General features: G+C 38.3%; 1 protein-coding gene across 2 annotated transcripts; it reads left to right on the forward strand.

Annotated features, from left to right (window-relative positions):
* The first annotated feature begins 5,394 nt into the window (after nt 1-5,394).
* Nucleotides 5,395-22,514, forward strand: LOC121876190 (polyphosphoinositide phosphatase-like). 2 transcript variants are annotated; one of them, XM_042381154.1, is made up of 22 exons: nt 5,395-5,558; nt 6,316-6,420; nt 7,047-7,145; nt 7,931-8,143; nt 8,349-8,467; nt 9,119-9,219; nt 9,629-9,713; nt 10,594-10,825; nt 11,851-11,955; nt 12,444-12,536; nt 13,074-13,176; nt 13,866-14,064; nt 14,606-14,779; nt 15,195-15,321; nt 16,359-16,584; nt 16,962-17,097; nt 17,574-17,688; nt 17,830-17,915; nt 18,340-18,510; nt 19,262-19,438; nt 20,149-20,216; nt 22,028-22,514. In XM_042381154.1, the coding sequence occupies exons 2-22, from the start codon at nt 6,340-6,342 to the stop codon at nt 22,210-22,212; spliced, it is 2,895 nt and encodes a 964-aa protein (XP_042237088.1). In that variant the 5' UTR covers nt 5,395-5,558; nt 6,316-6,339; the 3' UTR covers nt 22,213-22,514. The 2 variants fall into 2 exon arrangements, with proteins under 2 accessions (XP_042237088.1, XP_042237089.1); XM_042381155.1 differs by having other exon boundaries at nt 5,548-5,640.
* The last annotated feature ends 1,660 nt before the right edge of the window (nt 22,515-24,174 follow it).

Here is a 24,174-nt window from a genome sequence, read left to right on the forward strand (position 1 = left end):
CCTCCAGATTCTTTTTTACTGGCCACTCAGAAATATATGCCAGTCAGTCAGTCAGTCCACGCATCTGCTGCCAAGTGAGTATTGGGTGATGTGTGACACTGCAGGCGCGGCTCAAGTCCAACAAGACCTTCTCTGAAAATGTTATGAGTCGGTTAGGATTTCTTTTTTACAAGAAGGTATTTGTGTTCCAGATATTGTGTTACATTCATTGTATACCACCCTCTCCTACCGTGCCTTGAACAATGTACACAGCCCCATGTTATGAACAATGTACAGTAACACCACCTCCCATACTATGCTATGAACAATGTACATCGCCCACCATACCATACCACGAAAAATGTACTGTACAACGGCCCCACGCAATGAACAACCCTCTCGTCATAAACAATGTACTGTACAAAGTTCACCATCTCATGAACAATACGCACGCCCCTTCCCATACCATGAACAATATATGAATAAAAGGTGGGGGGTGGAAAGTACTCAGTCTCTATTGTGACCACTATTGCGTTTGGTTAAGTTAGGTTAGGGTAGTGCTAGGTTAGGTTAGGGTAGTGTTAGGTTAGGTTAGGTTAGATCACGAGCAGCACCTAAAAGCTTTAATGATCACGTTGCATTTATTATTTACAGCAAAACAACCATTATCAGCTCCCCAGTAATTCCCCCTAAAGTTCCTCTCACAAACAAGTGACACTGCACAATAGGAAAAATAGATCAAGTTATTCCAACAATTTATCTCAGTACCTAAAGCCACATTATGTTACAGTTTTGTTATAACTTAACGAAACATTTGTAATTTAATTCTCACCTCTTTAGAGAGAAAAATGAAAAAGAAAACAACAGAGAATATGCACGATTTTTCCTATAAATATCTAAACAGTTTCCAATAATATTAACTAAATATTTGTTATATTAACTGAAGTTTAGTTTGTATATTGATGTGTGTATAGATACTGATATTATGTATTGGTGTGTGTATAGATACTGATATTATGTATTGGTGTGTGTATAGATACTGATATTATGTATTGATGATTGAGGATCTGTGTGTGTTGAGTGCACGGCTGAGTGATGACCTTGTGAGGCAGGACTGTGTAAAGGTCAGGGTGTATACTCAACCACACCCATCTACCACTACTCTACCACTACATCCGTCTACCACTACACCCGTCTACCACTACACCCGTCTACCACTACATCCGTCTACCACTACATCCGTCTACCACTACACCCGTCTACCACTACACCCGTCTACCACTATCTTATGTTGAATAGCGGAAAGATAGAAGTAATGTAAGAAATTTAGTTCGGGAGTTATATATTGGTTGAATTTAGTTAAATTCTGCGCGCCCATCCTACCAGCTACCGTTGAATCAAAGATACTCTACTCTTGCGTTGAATGTCAAATTACCTGCCAATTGCCATCGTGCACCGTCAGGCGTCAGTTCCTTAACGATCCTGACCAGAAAAACACAACACTCACCACCTTCAGTAACTTTACATTACGACTGTACATGACCACAAGATGTATAAAATTATCAGCCATTTATTTGGGATATCCACCAGCCACTCGTTACTTGGAATTTCGTTCAGTACTGATAACAGGAGTCTAAATGTGCAAACAACTTATATATTTAAAAAGATTCTGCACTCACCAACCCCTGTAAACACTGCTGCAGACGGTCTGTTCTTACTGGTGTACCACAATGGCGGATAGCAAAGTATTCTATGGTTATCTATTACGTCAGTATCGTAAAGGGTGCTGTGGGGTTTCGTGATGTTGGATCGCACACAGGATGGAGGTGAGAAGGGAACTCAGCTATGGCGTTTTCTCTATATAAATATATTTTATACAAAACAGTCTGGTGTTGGGAAGTTGCTGTGTGGTAGAGGAGTTGCTGTGCCGGAGCTTCTTTAGAGGAGGTGTTGTGTGTTGCAGAGCTCTTGGTAGAATGCCTTTCGGTCGGTCGGTGATACGGAGAGAAGAGAGCATTGGCTCTGAGGGTGCAAGAAGGGTACAGTACAAGGTAAAGTTCAGAAGTGGGAAATATAGGAGGAGGTTAACAGCAGGTGGGCTATCCACCTTGCGGAGACGAGATTTTTGACTTCCGTCAACAGTGCTGCATTAGAGGACTGCGGTTTGAGAAGGCCGGTCTCAGCCAAGCTAGACTAAGTTGTTCTATTTGATGTTTCCTTGGGGCATATTATGTTAGGGGGGGGGGGTCCCTCCAGGTCCTTGTGGCACTGGAGGGATGATCCCCATCTTTTTCGTTTTCTAGTTTTTATTGTGGGTGTTTGTGAACTTTTTAGGTCTTTGTTTGCTTGTGGGGTCCCTCCAGGTCCTTGTGTGACTGGAGAGCTGTTCCCATCTTTTGGTTCTTTTTTATGGTGTATATAGAGGCTCTGGTTCTTCGTTATCAGTTTTCCTGCTTCTAGGCCACCATCTGTGTGATGTGTTGTTGTTTTCCTCAATTAGTTGGTTTAATATGGGATCCTGTTCTTGCTGGATTTTTCCCATATTGCATTAGCTTGGGTGTGTATTCTGGTGTTGAGTGGGTCTATACCGTGTTCTGGTGTTGAGTGGGTCTATGCCGTGTTCTGGTGTATGTCTTGTACTGTTTGTGTGTATGGTGGTTGGTGTTTTGCCGCTCTTCTGAGGGCTATATTTTGCACTGCTTGAAATTTAAGTTGATTTGTTCATGTGATTGTGTTCAGAGGTGTCGGAGGGTATTCTAAGTGTGGTCTGATTAGTGCTTTGTATAGGTGCAGTTGTGTGTTGGTGTTTAATTGGCGGAATCTTCTGAGCTTTGTAAGTTGTGATTTTGCAATTGCTATTCTTTCATTAATGTGGGGGATTATTCCGTTTCTGGTTATCTTAAGTCCTAATATTTTTCCGTTGGCAGCATATGGTATTTGTTAGTTATTGGCAATAATAGGGTAGGGGTTTGTTTTTGCGATGTGAATTATTTTGAGTTTTTGGACATTGGTTTTTATCTTCCATTTTCTTTCAGTTTTTTATTATCTCTATTTCTCTGCTTGTTCTAATGGCCATCATGAAGGCCTTTCACGGCGAGGCTGTGAGCTTATATACACGTCCACCGGAAGTAAAACCGGAAGTAAGAGTCGCTGGTGCCCACCCCCTCCGCGAGTCTAGACGGCGAGGCTTGTCAGAGAAACTTGACTCTGGACCGGCTGATCAGCAACTAACGGCAGTGGCAGTTGTAGGGGAGAGTATCCACTACAGTGTCCTCATGACGGGGGAAAAAGCAAATGACCTGTGCAGGATTCTTCCATTGTTCTTGATAGTCTTTTAAAGGGCTGTTTTAAAACCTCTATTTTTCTCTTCCACGGCTATGCTGGTAGACTGTCCCGTAGGTCTTGCCATATGCAAGATTTACCACAACTGCCTTCTCCTGCATACTGGCAGTTGTTCTTTGGCTTTAACACTACTGCTGGTGTGAGGTCTGATATTAATTGACAGGGCCATGTGACTTAACACAGATCTTTTATGGTGTATATCGTAAACTATTGCTAGTGACGTTATCAATATTCATAAAAAAAGATAATAGGAATTAACCATTTAATAAATATTTCAAGACTTATCAGCTTAAGCTAGACATTGCTATATTTGTTTAGACAATTCTGGTTTGAAAGTTTAACAAAGTGAACACAAAGAACATGGGTGTTTAAGTAAAATGTGTCGTGGTTTTTATTCATGTCTTGTAAAAACTGATCAAATTATTAAGTTTGTTTGAGAAAATAAAAGGTTCGAGGCCGAAGAAATATTGAAATATGTTAGCGCCAGTGGCTTGTATTAGCCTAGTCGTGTTTCTTTTGATCACTTCCGTTTGAAACATTTTAAGTGAAATTAAATAAGGAAATAAAGTTTGTTCTTACTATCCACGTAGGTCACGTCTCTTACGCACTGTTGGCAAGTGTGTATCTACGCCAGTGTTGGTCAAGTCTGAGGGGTCTTAAAGAAGCTCACATTCAGGTGTCGTCAACAACACTCTCTGGAAAGTTGTTCCAAGAGTTTACAATCCTCACTCCGAAAAAGTTGTACCTGTCACAAGTGGGGTACCACAGGGCAGTGTATTGAGCCCGCTGTTGTTTGTTTGTTTCATAAATGACATGCCTGACGTTGTATACTCCTCCATACAAATGTTTGCCGATGACGCCAAGTTATTTCGGGAATTAAGAACCAAGCGGACTGTGAAGAGCTGCAGAAGGACCTCTGTGGACTCCAGGAATGGTCGAAGATATGGCTGCTGAGATTCAATGTCACGAAGTGTAAAAGGATGCACCTGGGGCGTACCAACGGTAAGGAGGCGTATCATATGTCCCAACGGGATGAAGAAACTGCACTAGTTGAGACTGTATGTGAGAAGGACCTAGGTGTGTATGTTGACAATGAGCTGAAGTTCTCGGGCCATTGCGAGAAGAAGGTAAATCAGGCAAATAAATTATTGGGTCTTATAAGAAGGTCGTTCAGATATCTAGACGGTCCGCCCCTCGTAACGATCTTCAGGAGTGAAGTGCTTCCCCATCTGGAGTACTGTCACCCCATTTGATCCCCGAGATATACTAGGGACTGTCAGTTGGTTGAAAATGTTCAAAGGAGGGCCACCAGACTGGTGCCTGCACTACAGCACCTCAGCTACCCTGAGAGATTGGAGCGCCTGAACTTGCCTAGCTTATACTACAGACGGGCAAGGGGCGACCTAATTGATGTGTATAAGCATCTCAAGGGGCACTACTCAGTTGAGTGTCCTTACTTGGAGCTGGCGGACGCTCGCCCCACAAGGGGTCACAGCTCAAGATTGAAGAAGCCGCAAGTCCAGAAAACCGTGAGGGCAAACTTTTTCGGAGTGAGGGTTGTAAACTCTTGGAACAATCTACCAGAAAGTGTTGTGACGGCACCGAGTGTGAGCTCTTTCAAGACCAGACTTGACCAACACTGGAGCGGGTTCAGGTACATTCAGGAGCCGGTGCATGCCCAGTATTTGCCAACAGTGCGTGACAGAGACGTGACCGATCGCCCAAGTGGCTAACGAGCCGATCAGTGGCGAAGAATATAAAAGTAAAAAGTAAAGTAAAGTCACCAAAAGTTTCAACGACTGTTTGAATCCCCCCCTCTCTCTCTCTGTCTGTCTGTCTCTCTTTTGCTTTGTCTATTTATCTCTCGATCTCCCTCTCCCTTAGTTCATTCTATTTTCTCTCTTTGTACCTATTTATCTCTCGGTATATATTTGTTCAGCTTTTATATAAACATTTTAAGTGTAACTTATAAATAATGACAGTCGAGATATTTTCTAAAACAAATCATGCGTTCCTTTAGTCACAGTTTTAGGGAGACACAGGAGCTGTTTTATAGTAACAAAAGTTTATAAAAAATACATATTGTGAAATCATTATCAGATAAATATAAATGACGTTGAAATGTGTAAATGAAAGTATGAAATATAAATAATTATATTGATCACTCGGTCGGGTTGATCATATGTGAAGGAGTGTTACCAGGTGATGTTGTTCAGTGGGAGGCTTCTAGAGTCAAGGTAAAATACTGTACTGAGGAGTAGTGTGGCTTTACTACTTCACTGTGTGGTCTAAAGTTTAATGGTGACATATATAACTAAGGTAACGACGTGATGCCATACCCAGCCACAGGTGGTCATGGTCTCTAGGCTAAGTGAGGGAGAGAACAGACACTGCAACAAATGATAGACGTAAAATTACATAATGCCGCTTCAATAAAGGGTATTATTGTCGGTTTGGTCATCCAGCAAATTATAGTAGCTTAGTTTAGGTTTGGTTAGGTTAGGTTAGGTTGAGAAGCAGTGCTGTGACCAATGTTTACCAGTTTTCATTGGTGCCAGATAAAATATTGTAAGTTCTTTCTGTCTAATAAGTTAGGTAAGGTTTGGGTGGTCAGGTTGGTTAGGTTAGGTCAGGTTGGTTAGGTCAGGTACTACACGTAATTTCAGACAATAATTGTTGGATACAGTTTGTGTAGGGTGGGTGTCTAGGTTCCTAAATGTCCTGTGAGGAAAATAATGTTCTAGAACCTTTTTTTTCTCATAAGCAGCACAGATAATTACCCAAGTAGTTTTACGCACAATTAAGATGTAGCCGCTGCAGAAGTTTCCTTGGATTGTGTAATATATAATGAAGCTGTGAAAAGGTCTTGGGAAAACTCTCTAGATGTGATATAAATCTTCCCCCTCCCGCTGACGAACACTCGATCAGCTAACGTCTTGTATTAAACCCTAAGTGTGTTTATTGGGTTTTTTAATATATAATATACTTCTTCAGACATGGTGAAACCCAGAAGACAAAATGGAGGATACGAAACACAATATTCAGTTTTATCCCATCATAAATGGACTACAGAAGATGGCATTGTACGAGACAAAGGCGGTAAGTGTCGAGCTTGTGGTCATCATAATGCCATATACCGTACAGTTTATCACAATACAGGCTATATTTTTAAGGTAAATAGACTGTATACTGTAGCACCATTAACCTGCCTGGCACACTACACTACCAGTTATGGCTGCACTGTAGGATGAATATCTTTACTCTTGGGGGTAACGCCTTTCTTCGGAGTAGACATAAATTACATCAGTATAATGAAGATGTTTATAAAATGATATAAGGTGTCTGTAAGTTGGAAAGTGTTGTGTGAACAGATATGCTCCATTTATCATTTGGCTTTTAGTTTGAAAAGATTTATCAATAACAATGTTAGTACAAATACATGGGTTAATAACTGTACTCGACTCTACTTAATTTTCATATCCTTTATAGCATAGAATACAGATACTTGCTTACTAAAGCCTCTGTCTCCATATGTCAACTAAAAGATAAGTTATAGATGATCATATTAAGAAAACTTTTAATATTTGGCCTTGAGGATTCATAAATGTAACTAAAATTTATCTTTTGGGTTTTTGTTCATTGCACTGTATTAGGTAAAGTTATTGTAGTTCTTAGTATTGAACATTACTGACTTTAGAGAATATTTATTGTGTGATATATTTCAGAGGTTGTACCTAATCGGCTCTAACAACACCCAGACAAAGTTCAGAGTATTGAAAATTGACCGTACAGAATCTCACTCGTTGAATATTACGGATGACAAGGTAAGGAACTGAGTGTTGTTATCTTCTTGAATGACCAAACTTAGCCTTTCAGATTTTCTTTATTGTACTGCATACTAATCTGATAATCTGTGTTTTTCAGTGATACTAAACTGATAATGTGTCATTCAGTGTACAATTTTATTCTGCTAACTGGGACGACACTCATGACAGTATCCAAGCAGAAGGGGATCCTCTTGATTAATATAGGCTGGGCGAGTCACAAGTTGGTTGCATGCAGAGACTGCGGCTCATCACACAGCTGTGTCAGCCAGTGTAACTAAATTGTCCATAAGATTCTAGTGTTATAATACTACTTGCCTAATACTGTATTGATAAATCCCAGTATACAGTAAACCCTCCATTTAACAGACTATACAAAGTTGGAAGACCATGTAGTGTCTGTTAGGTATAAATCCCCATCTAATTGATTATTTGAAAAGAGAAGTCCATTATATGAAGGTTTCACTGTAAGGAGTGTGAGTGAATAATGGATTCACTCTGGTACAAGTGAAGGGAGACTACAGTGGGGTCGGCACTTGGGGTATTATGCTTTTGGGACTGAGTTGTGTGAAAGAAAGTCAGTCTATATTCTTGGTAAAACATATATGAACTATAAGAATATGATTTAAAACATTACAGGCATAGCATAATTGGCTTTTTAAATATTTTAAATTTATTGTAATTACTTCAAGGGTCATTAATTAACACTAATTACAGTACTGTAAGTGCAATATGGGAAGTAATGTGTTTAAGTTTGATACTTACAACTCCATTTTGTTTGACAGGTGGAATACAGTCAAAGGCAAATTAAAGAATTATTGTCTATGATCAATGAAGGTAACCGGGCACAGTCTGGGCAGCGGCAGATGTTCGGTCTCTCCAGAACAGTGTCGGCATTTGGTATTGTCGGTTTTGTACGGTTTCTAGAGGGATACTACATCATCTTGGTGACTAAGAGAAGGAAGGTGGCTGTGATTGGCTTACACACTATTTATAAGGTTTGTGGTCTGTATATCATGTGATTGGAATACAGTTGTTTTACAGTTTCAGTGTATGAATACATTATAGATGCTGCAAATATAAACTCTTAGTACTGTAATTTTAAATGATATGACTGAAGTGTTGCCTCTAGAAATTGGATATATTGTTTTCTCTAAGAGGCTGAAGACACTATACACTAATTTGCATCTTATTGTCTTACAGGTGGAGGACACGACAATGATCTACATCCCTCACGATTCTGTCAGGAAGCACCACGACGATGAACCTAAATATGTGCGGCTCTTTCAGAATATTGATCTCTCTTCTAACTTTTACTTCAGGTTTGTGTTCATTTTCGTTTGGCCCCAAAATGAAGGTAAATACTAGAGGGATTCATCATGAAATACAGGGTTTCATGAAGGTAGTTTTAAAAAATGAGTCAAATGGCATACATCAATCTTGTCCTGGTCTTCTTAGTCTTTTCCTATGATGCAGTGATTTTATAATATCTATCTCTCTACTGCTGTGTCTTGACAAACCTCCCCTGTACATCCCTTCCTAGTACAGTACAGTTATACAGTATACCAACATTCAGACTTCCGACTCTGAACCCAACTATGTCAGGTTACTACTCCACTTTGCCTTCACATAGTTTCCATTAGTAGGCATCATACAGTGTGTAGGTGATGTATGTACCGTAACAAGTTTACTTAGGTAATCAGTTTTAGTGGAATTTTTCACATTGATGCAAACTTTGATGCATGTACAGTATGTGCACACACCACAATAAACTCAAACACACAGAAAATAAAAACCATTGTCAATCCATGATCAGATGTAATTCAGAGACATTCTTGGTTATAGTCTGTTATGTCTGTTACTGAAAAAACTAACATACATTACATACCGTATATTAGTATAACAATGAAATTATTCATGAAATTAATTATATTTAAATATAAATGATTTAATTAAAAATGTTGTTCTTGCAGCTACAGCTATGACCTAACACATAGCCTTCAGTATAATATGTCACCACCCAGAGACATACCACATGAGCTGCTCTTACGCTTCAAGTCTCCATCACCTGATGGTAAGACTCCTCTTCCTCCAGTCATGAAAACTTCTTGTTGTTTATATTGTTAGGGAATTATACAGCTAGCATTAGAGGAAAGCTTATGGAGATTTACCTGATACAGTGCAGTACTTGGAGCTTCATCTGTTCTTGAAGCTTACTTAATCTTACCCAGTCTCCATTATATATCTCGTGGATCTTTCTTCACTTCAGGTACCTGGAGAATATGTTTTGTTGTTTTTTATAATTGTGATGCCTCACTGGGCTTTTATCTTGTAATAAATTATTTTTCTCAAATTTCATTACCAGTGCCACACAGGTGTTGGATTTTTTTTTACCATGTACAGTATTTGCATTTTTTGTCCAAGTTAAGGTAGTAAATATGGAAGATTTACTTTCACTGTTACATGTGTTACTTGTCTTGCAGTGGGAGAAGTAGAGAAGGCCGAGGACTTTCTGAATTTATCTGTAAATTCCAAGGATTCAAGTGAGGAGCCAGGCAAAGGGTTTAGGTATGTAAGTTTTGTATTTATCATTACTAATATTTTTCCAGATCATTATTATGCTTCATGTATTTGGGGAATCGTGTAACTGTTTAATTTTTTCTTTTACAGTGAAACCTCCATATAAGGGACTTCTCTTTCTATATATTATATATACCCTGTACTGTAATTCATTACATGGGGATTTCACATTTAATGGACCCTTGATACAACAGACTTTCCTCTCCATATAGCCCATTAAATAGAGGTTTCTCTGTATCTAGTGACCTTTATCTGTACAACTTCAGGTTCAACGCACTTCTTAGTTTTAGTTCACTTAATAAACACAGCAAACTTTTGTCATGATCGTCTCAGCCCTGGTCTATTTATTACAGACTGTTTGCTGACAGGTTTAAGTGTTATCATTTTAGTAAAGTACATTTATAACGTGTAATTATTGAGTTGCAAGGTTGGCTTATATTTTCCAGCACTTCTGAGTCCATTTGACTGGCAGACAGGACAGTGATCAGTCATAGTATCAGAGTTTATTATACATCTATGACTATTACAGTAATCAATTGCCGGTCAAAGAACCATCGTCTGTTTGCATTATGGGTTTCTTATGCCCTTTTTAAGATAATGAATGATGGGATGCCTCCGACTTCTTTAGCATGACTGTGCCGGCCTGATGAAAATTTTTTACATCAGGTTTGAGACACCAAGGAAGCTCGGATCATAGACTTGCTAACTGTATGGATTTGCCTAATACTGAGTCAGTTGTAAAACTTGATTTAAGGAGGAATTCTTCAATTTTTAATCTCTTGAGAATTCTAATCGAAGCTAAGGGCTGACGCAACAGGCATGAGTCTGGTCTGTAATATATTCAAACTCTTTTTTTTGTGTTTTACAGTTCTCAATCAAATATAAAAAGCAGTTGTAATGGCAATGATACAACAACTGCTTCTGAGAGCCAGAGTCAGACCTCACCGCCTGGCAAAAGAAAGAAACAAGTTCCTTGCTCGTATGGGATCCGTAATATTCCTAACAACAAGTATGTGTGGAACGCTTACCTTCTGAAGCCGGTTGAAAGACGTTTACATCCAGCCTGGATCTTACCCATTACCCACGGGTTTGTTGCGCAGGTAAATGCTCCCAAGTGTTACCATTGTATTGCTTGAATATATTATACTGTAAGGTTAACTCTACATGTAATTACAGTATGTTTATAAGGGAAATGTGAGGATTATTAATGCTTTTTTGGGTAACATCCCAATAAGTTAGGTTAGGTCAGGTCATCATTAACTGACTGTAGTCTTTCTGGGAATATGTGATAATTTTAGAGTCGACATAATGGGTGTAGACAAAGTATACATAAACCGGTTTTTGTATTCAAGAACATAAGTTTTGGGGCGAGGGAACAGTTTGTGGCATAGATTTTGTCAGAAATATATGATAGTATAAACAGAAACATCATATAACAAGTATTGAAAATATAGATGCATGGAGAATTGTTAAATGGAGTCAGGGAGTTTCTCAGGAGGAGAGTGAATCATGTGTAAGATTTTGTTGGGAAGAAGAAAAGTAAGACTGGGTTAAAGATATACAGTATGTATTGTTTGTCACCAGGCTTGTTTAATAGATGGGGTAGTAAGAGAGTTGAAAGCAAGAATGATGGAATAAGTTACAATTCAATTAGTAATCCTCATAGATATATGTAAATTTGAGGCGAGTCAGCAGGTGTCTTCAGATGAAAAGTTCCAGTTCTTAGGGAAGAGTTTGGAAGAGAAAACACTAATAAATGTAAACTAAAAAAATAAGACAAGGGAGATGAGAAGAGATGAAAGTGTTGACTGGCATGGATGGTGTGGAGCACTTCAGATATCTGCTAGAATACCTGAAGTGGCAGCGGTAAACCAGAGTTAGTGTCTTGTTGAGGAAGGAGAGAGTCATAGCAGAACACATGTAGTATAGTACGTTGTAATGAGATTGAGTATGACAACAACAGTAGGAAAAATTTGTGTAAACATTTTTCCAGTCATCTTTCAGTAACTTGAGTATAAAGAAGAAATAAAATGATGGCTTTGTGTGTCCTTGTGTCATAGTATAATATTAATATCATGATAAGTTACAATATGGTTTTCAAACTCTTATTTTTTGTTCTTTTCAGAGCAACATATCCGTATACGGACGATCTTTCTTTTTGACTTTGATTGCAAGGAGATCTTGTCGTTATGCTGGCACAAGATTTCTTAAACGAGGAGCCAACTTTGAGGTGAGAGAACTCAAGTTTTTTATTTATTACTGTATTTATATTTTGAAGGTGATATGCTGTATGCAAATTGCCAGTGAATCCTCTCTCAAAAGCAGGTTACCCAGATGTTTTATATTTTTTAATTCCATAACTTACTTGTAAGGGTGTACAGTACAGTATTTTCCTAAGGGATACAGAGTCATACCCAGTACACCCAACTGTTGGGAAGTGAAGGGTGATTAAGTAGTGTCGACCAATCTGCTGCCTCCTTGTGTAATTAAACAAGGCCAAGGGACACACATTATACTTTACTCACCATGATTATGTTATCATTGAAAAGAGACATAAATACTGTTTATTGTTAGTGTAGAGGATATTATATTAATACAAGTATAGTGTACAGAGGATATTATATTAATACAAGTATAGTGTACAGAGGATATTATATTAATACTACAAGTATAAATGTACAGAGGATATTATGTTAATACATCTGTGATGGTTTTCAGGGTGATGTAGCTAATGAAGTTGAGACAGAACAGCTGGTGTGTGATGCCCATGTAACTTCTCTTCTTATGGGCAGATTTACCTCATTTGTTCAGGTATGTGAACCAAACACCTCAGTTTCTCCTTACAGTATTTTAAATATTCAAAATATAGAACAGGTACTGTGTTTAAGTTTTATTTTGAGTGTAGAGTTGCCGTAGACACGGTATGAAAGTCCTTAAGAACCATTTAAGTTAAATCCCACCTTGTATTAACTACGAGTTGTTGCCATTTATATTATTTTCATGAGAACGAGATTCACAACCGCCGCATGGTTCATGTGTAGTGGTCTCCTTGTATTCCTGGAGCCACTGGGTTTGGTCTTGGGTATATATTTATCAATCAAATATTTCACTTTAGTGGCTATGATATTCAGTGTAGTATCTGTGTTCTTATTTCTCAACAAGCCAGGCCAATGAACACCCCTTATTTCCTCCCTCATCCTGTCATAATCTCCACTATAATACTGTATTTGAACCTTGGCTCTTTTCATAAATAAAAATGGATAATTCTTAATGATAGTGGTAATGTAATTAGCAATAATTTAAATCTATCCTGTTTTTATAATAAAAGGTATTATATACTATTTACAGATTCGAGGTTCCATACCATCCCACTGGTCACAAGATGTGAGCAAGATGGTACCAAAACCACCTATTACTTTTGATGTAATGGATCCATTTGCAGAAACTGCAGGTGAGTTTTTTGTAGAATGCCATTGTGCTGTGGTAATGAAATAGAGAGAACAATGTATGAAAATGCACAGAAGTGACACCAGTGTACAGTCTCTCCTCGACTTACGACGGGGTTCCGTCCCGACGACCAGGTCGTAAGTAGAAAATAATACATAGAAATTCTAAAATGGGTGTCTCTTTTTCTTCTCAGCACCACGAGAACTTTCACTTTTACACTTGCCAGCCATTTTAAAGGGAATTACAAACGAAAATTTTGTCAGTACACAGCGCGATCACTAACATCGGTACTTGAAAATACGTAATGTGAAAAATACTTTATACGACCATGGCCGTAGTATGTCCGGGTTGTCGTAAGTCGAGGAGAGACCGTACACAATATTTAGAGCTTGAGAAAAACAACAGTTAACTGGCATCCCCATAAACTGTACCAATATTTGTATAGTCGGTAATATGCTAGTTATCATTTTCCTACTGTTTCTGGTATGTACTGTATTGGGTGCATGAACTCTGTGGTATTATATGGTATAAACCGATTGAGTAGACTGGACTAAGTTTGTGGTTGATAGAAATGTTTGAGGATTTTCTCATTTTTCTCCCTAAAGAAATAAATATATAGATGAGATAAAGTTCATCAACATATTAAACCATATTTTATGCTGGTGATATATAAATGGATTTCTCATACCCCAGGGAAGCATTTTAACGAACTACTGCGGAGGTTTGGGTCGCCCATCATCATCTTAAACCTTGTGAAGAGACGAGAGCGTCGGCCTCATGAATCCATCCTCAACACAGATTATTGTCGTCTCATCGACCAACTGAACATCACTCTTCCTCCACAGCACCACATCCAATATGTAGCTGTTGATATGGCTCGTATCAACAAACAGTAAGTAAAAATAAGAAAGTTTATCATCTGGTAATATATTAGACAATCATTGAACCCACTGAGGAGTAATTCAGATTTTACTCTTGTGTTTTACTGTGTTTTGTATAACACATTAGTGCAGAAACTATGAGTGAACCAGTAACTTGCATGCATCCTCTTCACCATTCAAGATTTGTGGAGACTTCAGTAACTCAGGTAACAGACTGGCATATGCTGTATAGGACACTTTTGAGAGATCACGTATAAATATTGTGTTACTGCCTCGGAAAATTGGGTGAGTGAATAAGGCATTCCAAGATTTTGGTAAATTTCAGAAACTTTACTGATACCGTACTCTCTCTTCTTGTAAAATGCATAAAGTAAAAAAAACAACTTGTGGTTGAATATGGGAATAGATGAAAGTAGACTAAAGGAAATTATAAAGTTTTAAAAAATACAGGCAGTCCCCAAGTTATGAACTCCTGCACTTATGAATGGGATCCCAATATATTCATCACAAAAATCTTCAGAAAAAGACCTAATGTGTATGATCGTCCCTCAGGAAAGACGAGAATGTGATGAGTCGGCTGTCTGATATTGCTTATAGGGCAGTAAAGAAGACGGGCATCTTCCAGAGTGCTCCCCCATACTACAGTCACCATCTCAACCCTAACACACATTACCGTCACATGGAGAGGACTAGCACGCAGGGCAATTATAACTTCGGTTCCCGCAGGTACTGTTTTGAACTTTTTGGGGGTGAATATTGTGTTTAATTAGGGGTATTACAGTGAAGCCTCTATTTAACAGACTATAGAAGAGAAAAGTCTTATATTGAGGGTCCATTAGATGTATAAAAAAAACATATAATGAATATAAGATGAAAATCCATTATATAGAGGGTCTGTTACATGTGGAAGCTCCCATCGAATTGATTATGTGGAGAGTGAAGTCAATCATATGGTTTCACTATATACAGTACTTTACTGTGCTGTTGTGGCCTTTTCTAGGAGAGTACTGTAACCCTTGATTCAGAGTAGTCTACTTGAGGACCATCTGCAAAGTTTATTTATTTTAAGGATCAAAATACATGTTATTGAATACTAAATATGAAGGAGAAACGTTGATTTTACCGTGTTTATTTCCCAAAGAAATTTCACGCTAACTGAACGTCACGGCCGGATGCAAACAGGAGTTGTACGGGTAAACTGCGTTGATTGTCTTGACCGGACAAACACCGCCCAGTTCTGCCTTGGAAAATGTGCCCTTGCATTCCAGGTTAGCAGTACTGTACAGTACAGGTATATATACTGTATTGCCATTGTTAATATTAAAACTTTGTTACTGAGAAGGTTATAAAAGTTTTAAATGCATTTTAGTTTCAGAGAATTAAAATATAATACTGTACTGTACTGTGCAGGTAGTCTCAAATCTCAACATTTTGAATAGATGAAAATATCAATTACTGTATTCACTGTATTTACACTTGTAGTTAATAATAGATTGTATTACTGTATCAGCAATTGGATTCATACAATACAATATATTACTGTACCTACTTACTTTTTACCCTAAAAATGTATTTTATAATAGGTTAAACTTTGTTCTTACATAGTTGGGCATAGCATTATCAATCTTGCCTGTGTGAAAAACATGAAGGAATACCATCTCACACTCACCAGAATGACCTGTAGCTTGTATAATATATTAAATCTGGTGTTGACGGCATTATAAGCATACTACACTAAACACTTTTTCCCTATGAACTCATTTCCTGTTCTGAGGGTTGCTGGTTCAAGCCTAAGGCACCCTCAGTCTACCCAGCTGTAATGAGTCCTTAAATTTATACTTGGAGATGTGTGGGTGTTTGAGTGAGGTGCTACCCACACATCCTCTTTGTGCATTATTGTCTTAGTTTGTAGTGTACAGTACTATGAGTCCTCTCTTTAACAAACTATAGGGAGAGTGTAGTCCATTATATTGAGGTTTGTTAGAGGTGTAACCTCCATTCAGTGGATTACATCTGTTAGGTTGATATCCATTTAATGGAAGTTTTACTGTACTGTATCAACACTCCCTCATAGGTCATCAGACCAATGGAACTCACTTTCACTTACATTGTACCACAGGTCTCTGTGATAACTCAAGCTTATATACTTGGCATTAATGAGGCTTGTCAATTGTTGTCAGGGGGACTGTGTCAACCTTTGTGGAGAATTAAGAGTTCAGGGACGATGACTGCACACATTCACATTCATTTTTATCCAGATTATAGATGAGGTTTTGGTATTTTCTAACTTTTTAAATAATTTCAGTTGTATTCACTTGGAGTCCTTGAACGTCCTGCATTGGAGTTTGACAGCGACTGTGTCCGTATGCTGGAAGAAATGTACGAGGACCACGGAGACACCCTTGCCCTACAGTACGGAGGGTCTCAGCTGGTTCACAGGATCAAAACTTACCGACGCACCGCCCCGTGGACGAGCCAGGGAAATGATATCATGCAAACATTATCCAGATACTACAGCAACACTTTCTCTGGTAAATTATGTTACAGTTCATTGTGGAATAATTTTTTTCTACACTTACAATGTTGTGTTTGTTATGATAATAGATAATACATGAGACCTTTGGTATTGATGGGGGGGTTGTGTGCTGAGGTGTGCAAATGGTGAACCTGTGAATATATTTCTTTGGGCTTATGGAAAAAGGGGATTGGTTTCAATGGGGAGTAACCCCTCTACCACATCATTGGCCATAGCTGAAGGAATATGGGCCAATAGTCTAGAGGCTAGCAGGGCCTGCAGCCCTTTACTCAGTCTTTACTCATCATGTAATTAAATTTTAGAATCAGCCCTTCATTTTTTATATAATCTTACGAAGTAAAATTTGAAAGAAATGTTCATTCTTTCTTACAGATACTGAGAAGCAGAATGCAATAAATTTGTTCCTGGGTGTGTATATTCCTCGTGAAGAACCAGTCCCCATCTGGGAGTTATCCTCGGACTACCTCCTTCACCACACACTGACACGAGGGGTGCGCCCTTGTCACAGGTACCGTCATCACTCTTAAGATTTTGTTGTACCTGTACTTAGGAAGCATGAACTCTTGAAGTGTTCATTTACAATAATTAAGTATTATCAGTCTCCCTTTCTTTGTAGCAGTTTGGTTTGTTATTTACTGTTACAAAACAGTAGCTTAAACTGTTGAGGTAATTTAATAGCTAAGAACAGTACTGTACAGGATAGTTTAGCTTTAGAACAAGTATGGTTTACATCTGTCATTCCTTTAAGCTGCTGCACTTTCATTTGTATTAAGTTTTCATATAATTATAGTTGTATAATAATAATTGTTGGTGTTTTATTTCTCAAAAGCAACAGTAGTGACCTAACAGTATGTGTTGGGCTATTGTGGCACTGCATTTTAACCTATTTCTCTCTTCTCTTATAGATGTGTAATTCTCCAGTTGGAATATGTAGAGAGTAAATTGTTCTCTCTATTGTAAACTTTCATTTCTTCTTATATTTAGTCGGAGTACAAGTCAGTGGTGGGACTCAGATGTGATGGAGACTCTGCCGGTGCCAGTTGAACAAGCCAGAAAATCTGTATCGCTCCTCTTGCCTGTTTCATCAGGAGAACCAAAGGTACGTTATTAACAATAGCTTTTTTAGTTTCTGTTTTGTAAAGTAATTGACTTCTTTCTCATGTATTAAAAAACTGCTATATCTATCATTATAAATATATAAGTTTCATCAATTTTAACTATTGACAATCTTGATCTTCAGATTGATTTGTATACTGACCACCATCGACCTTCGGAATTCTGCATTTTATCAGAATTGTTTAGTTATCACATGAGCCACTCTGTGAGGTATGTGATAATAAGGAGGAGATCCACCTGATAAGGTATTGATGACTATAGGTGTTTGTTCCTGTCTGTTACTTTAGCCCCTTGTGTATAGGGTTGCATCTGAGCTGAATAAGATCTGACTTTCGCCAAATAAAATATTCAAAGTGGCATCCCCCATAATGAAGGGATTAAAGCAGCCACAAGACCAGGGTCAGACTCAGAACTTGCTTCATAAACCTGGTGTGACTGGGGAGGTAGACTGTGCCAGGAGTGATCTGGTGGGGTAATAATGTTAATACAGTACTGCACTTCAACAACTAAGGTGCATAACTAGCTAACTCGGTCATTTCTTTGCCCATAAAGTGGGTTTGTACAGTATAATTCAGTCTGGTATTTTCTTCTCGTGCTTCTTGAGAATAACTACCTCCCACGACTTGTTTTATAGAGACTACATGCCAAACTTTACCACCGATGAAAGTCCATTCAGTGTTCGTCGTCGCCCTGGGAAACGTCAGGAAGAATTGTCGCGTAACCAGAGTTCCACCTCTTCCTCACAAAAAAACCCAGGCATGACGGGTCAAGCCTCTACATCCTCCACTACATCGAGTGGTACCAGGTGAGGTTATAAAGTGGTAATAAAGATGTAATAATTATATAAACAAATACACAGAGCAAAGAGTAGATTTCTCTTTGTCGTTTATATTTTTTTTTCAGCCTCTTGGATAATGCGTTGTCTGGGTTGCACATCTGAGTGTTCAGAAGTCTAACTTTAGTAACTCGGACTCGACTCTCTGTATAGAAATAACAATCATACTCACAGTTTAAAGTACAGTAATTCTGGAGCTTTTCCTAACACCACCACTTCCTCCCTTGTCTAGCTGGTTCTCAACTATGAGGGGCCACCTGGCAGAAGACATTAACCAGAAATATGGAGTTGATCTTGTAATTACTTTTCCCTTAGACAGGGTAAGGAAAAAGAACTTATTTATTTTCTCCATTATTCCTGATGAGTTTGTCCTGTGTTAGTACCCGGAGGAAACCCGCAATATTTGGTAGGGTCTCATTGGATGTCACCCATCTCACATCTGATCCAGGATTGAACCTGGGATGCAGTTGTGCGAGGCAGGTTTACTACCAATATTCAACCAACAATATGGTAAGAGACATTGTAATGACAAGAAGTAGTGTTGAATGGTGTAGACTTAGCCTGTAAAAGGGGATGATTGATGTATTCTGAGGGCTGATTGAGTGGGAATGTTTCAGAGTACTGTAGATAGAATACCCTCAGTTTGCAGCTGTGTTATAAGGAGCTGCCTGGCTGTGAGCTCCACAAAAAAGTGATTCTAGGATCACTCGTTCGTTTCTAGTTCAACCGAGAGCGAAGCAAGTGACGAGGATGAACTGTCTGTGGTTACCACCGCAAGTGACGACGACGGTGATAACAGTCCAAGCCTCTCCCTGGTGTCCTTCTTCCCGCCCATGACCGAGACGTACGGGGACTACCTCCACGAACCATCGAGAGCCGACAATAGTATCTATAAGAGGCAAGTTTGTTACATGTTATTAATGAGTCTTTAAGGTTTGTATTGCCAGCTCCAGGTTACCCTACACGCCTAACGGAGCACGGCGTCGGTCCATTGCAGAAGAATACGGGCACCAATCAAAACAAAAGAGATCATCTGTTCGGTGTAACTCTGGATGGGATTATTTGTGAATAAAATAAATACCTGGACATGCTGAGTAATCGGTGTTGATGATTATAATTATTACACAGTAGTTTGATAGAATAAATTCTTCTTTTGTTTCTCACAGAATTTTGCCCAAACTTGACAATTGGTGCTCATAAACTGAAAATGTGTACGTAAACTCTCGTGCTGTTAATTGAATTTTTTAAAGATCTCCGTGTGAACGCTCCATTAGTAGTTCTTACGTATTTCTAGCTGTTATTATTATTGCCTTTATATTCAGTGCACACAGCCACCTGATGTCATTATTATCGAGAACTTCTTACCTTGTCCATATTTTAGTCCTCATCATGTTACTGCTCTCCACCTGTCTACTTCAGATTGTTCTCACATCCCCTCTTACTCTGACTGGCTGCTGTACACTGTTCCACACTTCTGGGACTCTTCTTTGAAAATTTTCTTCTATCATAGGTGTTTTTTTCACAAATACTTACTAAAAGGTCTATAAGTACATATAAATTATAGAAGAATTATATTCCTGAATAACTGTGTAGTATTTAATATTGCAGGTATGAACAGATTTACAAAACAACAAGTTGTCCGGTGATCAAGATGAACCAAAGTACTGGACCTGCAGGTGAGCCAATGTGTATTTCTTAATTAAAGTAAGATTCTTATTCAGAATATAACCTTTTATTATTATTAACAAAAACGTGTTCATCAGAGAAACAATAATTGGTTCAATTATATATATATATATATATATATATATATATATATATATATATATATATATATATATATATATATATATATATATATATATATATATATATATATATATATATATATATATATATATATTTTTTTTTAAGGTGTGGTAGGTGTTGATATAAGCCTTAACTCTCCACAAATAATGTAATACCTGTGATCTAACTGCAGTACAGTATTCAGTGAAACCTCTGTTTAACGGACAATATAGAGAAGAAAGTTCATTATATCAAGGGTCCATTAGATGTGAAACCTCCATCTAACTAACTATATACTGTTGAGATAAAAGTCCATTATATGGAGAGGCAAGTCTGTTATATGGAGGTTTCACTGTGCAGTAGGCCCTTCAAATTCGCGGGGATTAGGTTCTCAAAATGGCCGTGAATTGCCAAATCCGCAAATAACATTTGCTGACGGGGGTGCATTTTTACTTGTGTACAAAGAAATGTATATTCCCTTTGTATTTGCCCTTAGGACAATTATTACTTTTACCTATACTGTATATACAGTGTGTGTGTGTGTGTGTGTGTGAAGACACACACACACAAAATACATGCAAATAAATAATAATGGGAAAATCCTCTCACAAATAATCAGACAAATATTTATTAAAACTATTGAGTCTACCCTCAAGTGCACTCCGTGCTTTATTAATAACAAAGCACGGAATGGAGTTGAGGGTAGACTCAACATTTTTAATAAATTTATTAATTATTTGTGAGAGGATTTTCCCATTATTATTAATTTGTATGTACAGTATTTTGTGTGTGTGTGTCTACACACACACACACACATATCTACAATACAGGTAAAGGAAATTACTGTTTCCAGAATGAATGGCTCCCTGTCCTGGCCACAAAAATGCCAGCAACTTTAAAACTACTCTTAGACATTCTTGGGTACATCCAGGGTGTCATCCGCGAATGATAGAGGACCGCAAAATAAAAATCCGTGAATTATCCGGGCGTACTGTACCAGGTTTAGTTATTACTCTTGTATGTAAATTATTTTTGTTGTGTTGTGTTTCTTCTTTATGCATGTACAGTATTTAGTTTTGTAAGAATAAAACAAGTTTTTAAATTATAAATTGTTTGTTTATTGCACGTACTGTACTGTACATACATACAGCAGTGAGCCGGCTTCTCACACTGTAAATGGCGGAGTCTAAGGATTAATTTAAAGGATCATTAATTAACACTAATTACTCAAATTTTAAGAGGTTTAATCCCTGATCTTTAACCAACATGTGAAGGAGCGCCTTTGTTTGAAATTTGAACAAAATTTATGTTTTGACCTCACATACTGAAATGCAAGATCAGTTGTCCTCGGGACAATAAATGCCTTTTTTTCTGGAAAATGAAAACTAGTGTGTTTAATTGGTAAAGATAATCTATAATCTTAGGATAATTGAATGAACGTATCATTAATCCTTTCAGTTATGTGTATTTGAGTTTGACGAATCAATTTGTTAGTATACTTAAAAGTAATACCCGAGATTCAGAATTTTTCTTCGGACTTACTGCTTCAAATGTATACAGAAAATGGCCATTTGTGTGCATTTGGTGTACATATGCTTAATTATGAGCTCTCGGCCTTACGATAGGATTTCTGAACAGTACTGGAATTATTACCAACTTGTTCTGGATCATTTTACAATAATTATATCTTTTTTTACAGCTCCCTTGGTGCTCATTCAACGCTCCAGTTTTTGTTTAGACTCTTCAGTAGAGACAGATCCCCCTACTGTTGGTCGCCGCTCAAGAGACCTCTATAATGGTTATGTTTCCATGGCATCAAAAGGATCTCAACCACCAGCCAACAGAGATCTTCTCATGTATAGGAAATTTGCTAGTTTTTCATGAAGCAGAGTGTAACAAAGGTGAGATGTATAGTCACTATCTTGTACACCTTTGTGAAACAAGACTTGTTTGTCTGATTTTATTATGTTAAACCATTAATTGTATCAGCAGGAGTCTCAAGCTGACTTCCATGATACAGTAACTTTGTTTCTCTGGTGTTGAACGTTTCTTACTAAACATCTTAAAAGCACATTTTATCTTAATATTTTATATACAAAGTTATATTCATTCCATTAGATAATGCCAAAGACCATTCTTATTGTAATGATTTTATGTTTTTCACATTAAAATAAAACTACTATACTGTATATACAAGTTATTTTTAATGTGTATTGCATTGATGGTGTATGAGCCAACTGTGTTGTACTATAAGGGGGACAAATCATGATACAGTAGCCTCAACTCTTTACAAAGCTCTGCACCAAACCTTTTGCTGTATAGAATTTTTACAGAATAACAGTAGTAATCCCCCCCCCCACCATCTACCAGCCTCCAACTGTATTTATATGCATAAATTTATACTTGAAACCATAATACATACATGTAGTGTAACTAAGAGTACAGGTGTATGTGCACCACACAACAAAAATTCTTTAGTGTCATCACTGTCATGCAGTCATCAGCTAGGAGGGTGTTGTGGCAGCAGCAGTGACCACAGTCATCAGCTAGGAGGGTGTTGTGGCAGCAGCAGTGACCACAGTCATCAGCTAGGAGGGTGTTGTGGCAGCAGCAGTGACCACAGTCATCAGCTAGGAGGGTGTTGTGGCAGCAGCAGTGACCACAGTCATCAGCTAGGAGGGTGTTGTGGCAGCAGCAGTGACCACAGCCATCAGCTAGGAGGGTGTTGTGGCAGCAGCAGTGACCACAGTCATCAGCTAGGAGGGTAGGCAGCAGCAGTGACCACAGTCATCAGCTAGGAGGCAGCAGCAGTGTTGTTGTGGCAGCAGCAGTGACCACAGTCATCAGCTAGAGGGTGTTGTAGCAGCAGTGACCACAGTCATCAGCTAGGAGGGTGTTGTGGCAGCAGCAGTGACCACAGTCATCAGCTAGGAGGGTGTTGTGGCAGCAGCAGTGACCACAGTCATCAGCTAGGAGGGTGTTGTGGCAGCAGCAGTGACCACAGTCATCATTTCCAAACTTTGACAGTTCAGAATTTGTCTCCTTTTATGAATTAGCTGAAAGTGCAGGTGCCAGAAGTAAGGTAGTATGACATGACAGGCGTCCCTCACTATCTGGATGGTTTAGGTTCCTTGAAAACAATTTGAATACTGTACAGGGTATCAAACTTTTGGCACACCAGTAACATAATTAATAGGAAAAAAGAGGGTTTGGTTCCCAATGACAAGAAAACCACAATATTACAGGTATCCCTAATTTAACAAAGGGGTTGTGTTCCTGAAAAAACCTAAAGTTAAGTGAACTTATTGTTAAACTCGGGATAAATGGGGATACAACATACTGTACAGTACTGTACTATAAATACTGTACTGTACAAATTTTAGTAAAGCCTCAAAAATTGCTGGAAGTATTACCGTAATTGCTTGTGTGGTCTATATCCAAATTACCATTGGTACCACCATTAGTTTGTATGTTGTCTACCTGCGAGTTTGTTTACAAGAAACGGAAGTTCAGCGAAGCGCATCTACTGTGTCCGAAGCCGTTGAAGTAGTAATAAATCATAAACCTATCATAAGTAGATGTAAAATACTCAAAAGAACACCTGGAGCTAGCAGACGTCTGCCCCACAAGAGGTCACAGCTCAAGGTTGAAGAAGACACAAGTCCAAAAAACTGTGAGGGCAAATTTTTGTTGTGAGAGTTGTGAACTCTTGGTACAATCTGCTGAAGAGTGTTGTGATGGCACCGAGTGTGAGCTCATTCAAGGCCAGACTTGACCAACACTAGAGCAGGTTCATATATATTCAGGAGACAGTGCATGCCCAGTATCTGCCAACAGCGCCTATCA

The sequence above is a fragment of the Homarus americanus genome, unplaced genomic scaffold (genome assembly GCF_018991925.1).
Source record: "Homarus americanus isolate GMGI-L3 unplaced genomic scaffold, GMGI_Hamer_2.0 scaffold34921, whole genome shotgun sequence".
Lineage (NCBI taxonomy): Eukaryota > Metazoa > Arthropoda > Malacostraca > Decapoda > Nephropidae > Homarus > Homarus americanus.

Coding starts and splice junctions, on each gene's coding strand:
- LOC121876190 (XM_042381154.1), top strand. CDS start 6,340: ATGGAGGATACGAAACACAATATTCAGTTTTATCCCATCATAAATGGA. Junction 10,826..11,850: donor CCCACGGGTTTGTTGCGCAG/GTAAATGCTCCC, acceptor TGTTCTTTTCAG/AGCAACATATCCGTATACGG. Junction 13,177..13,865: donor TCCATTTGCAGAAACTGCAG/GTGAGTTTTTTG, acceptor CTCATACCCCAG/GGAAGCATTTTAACGAACTA.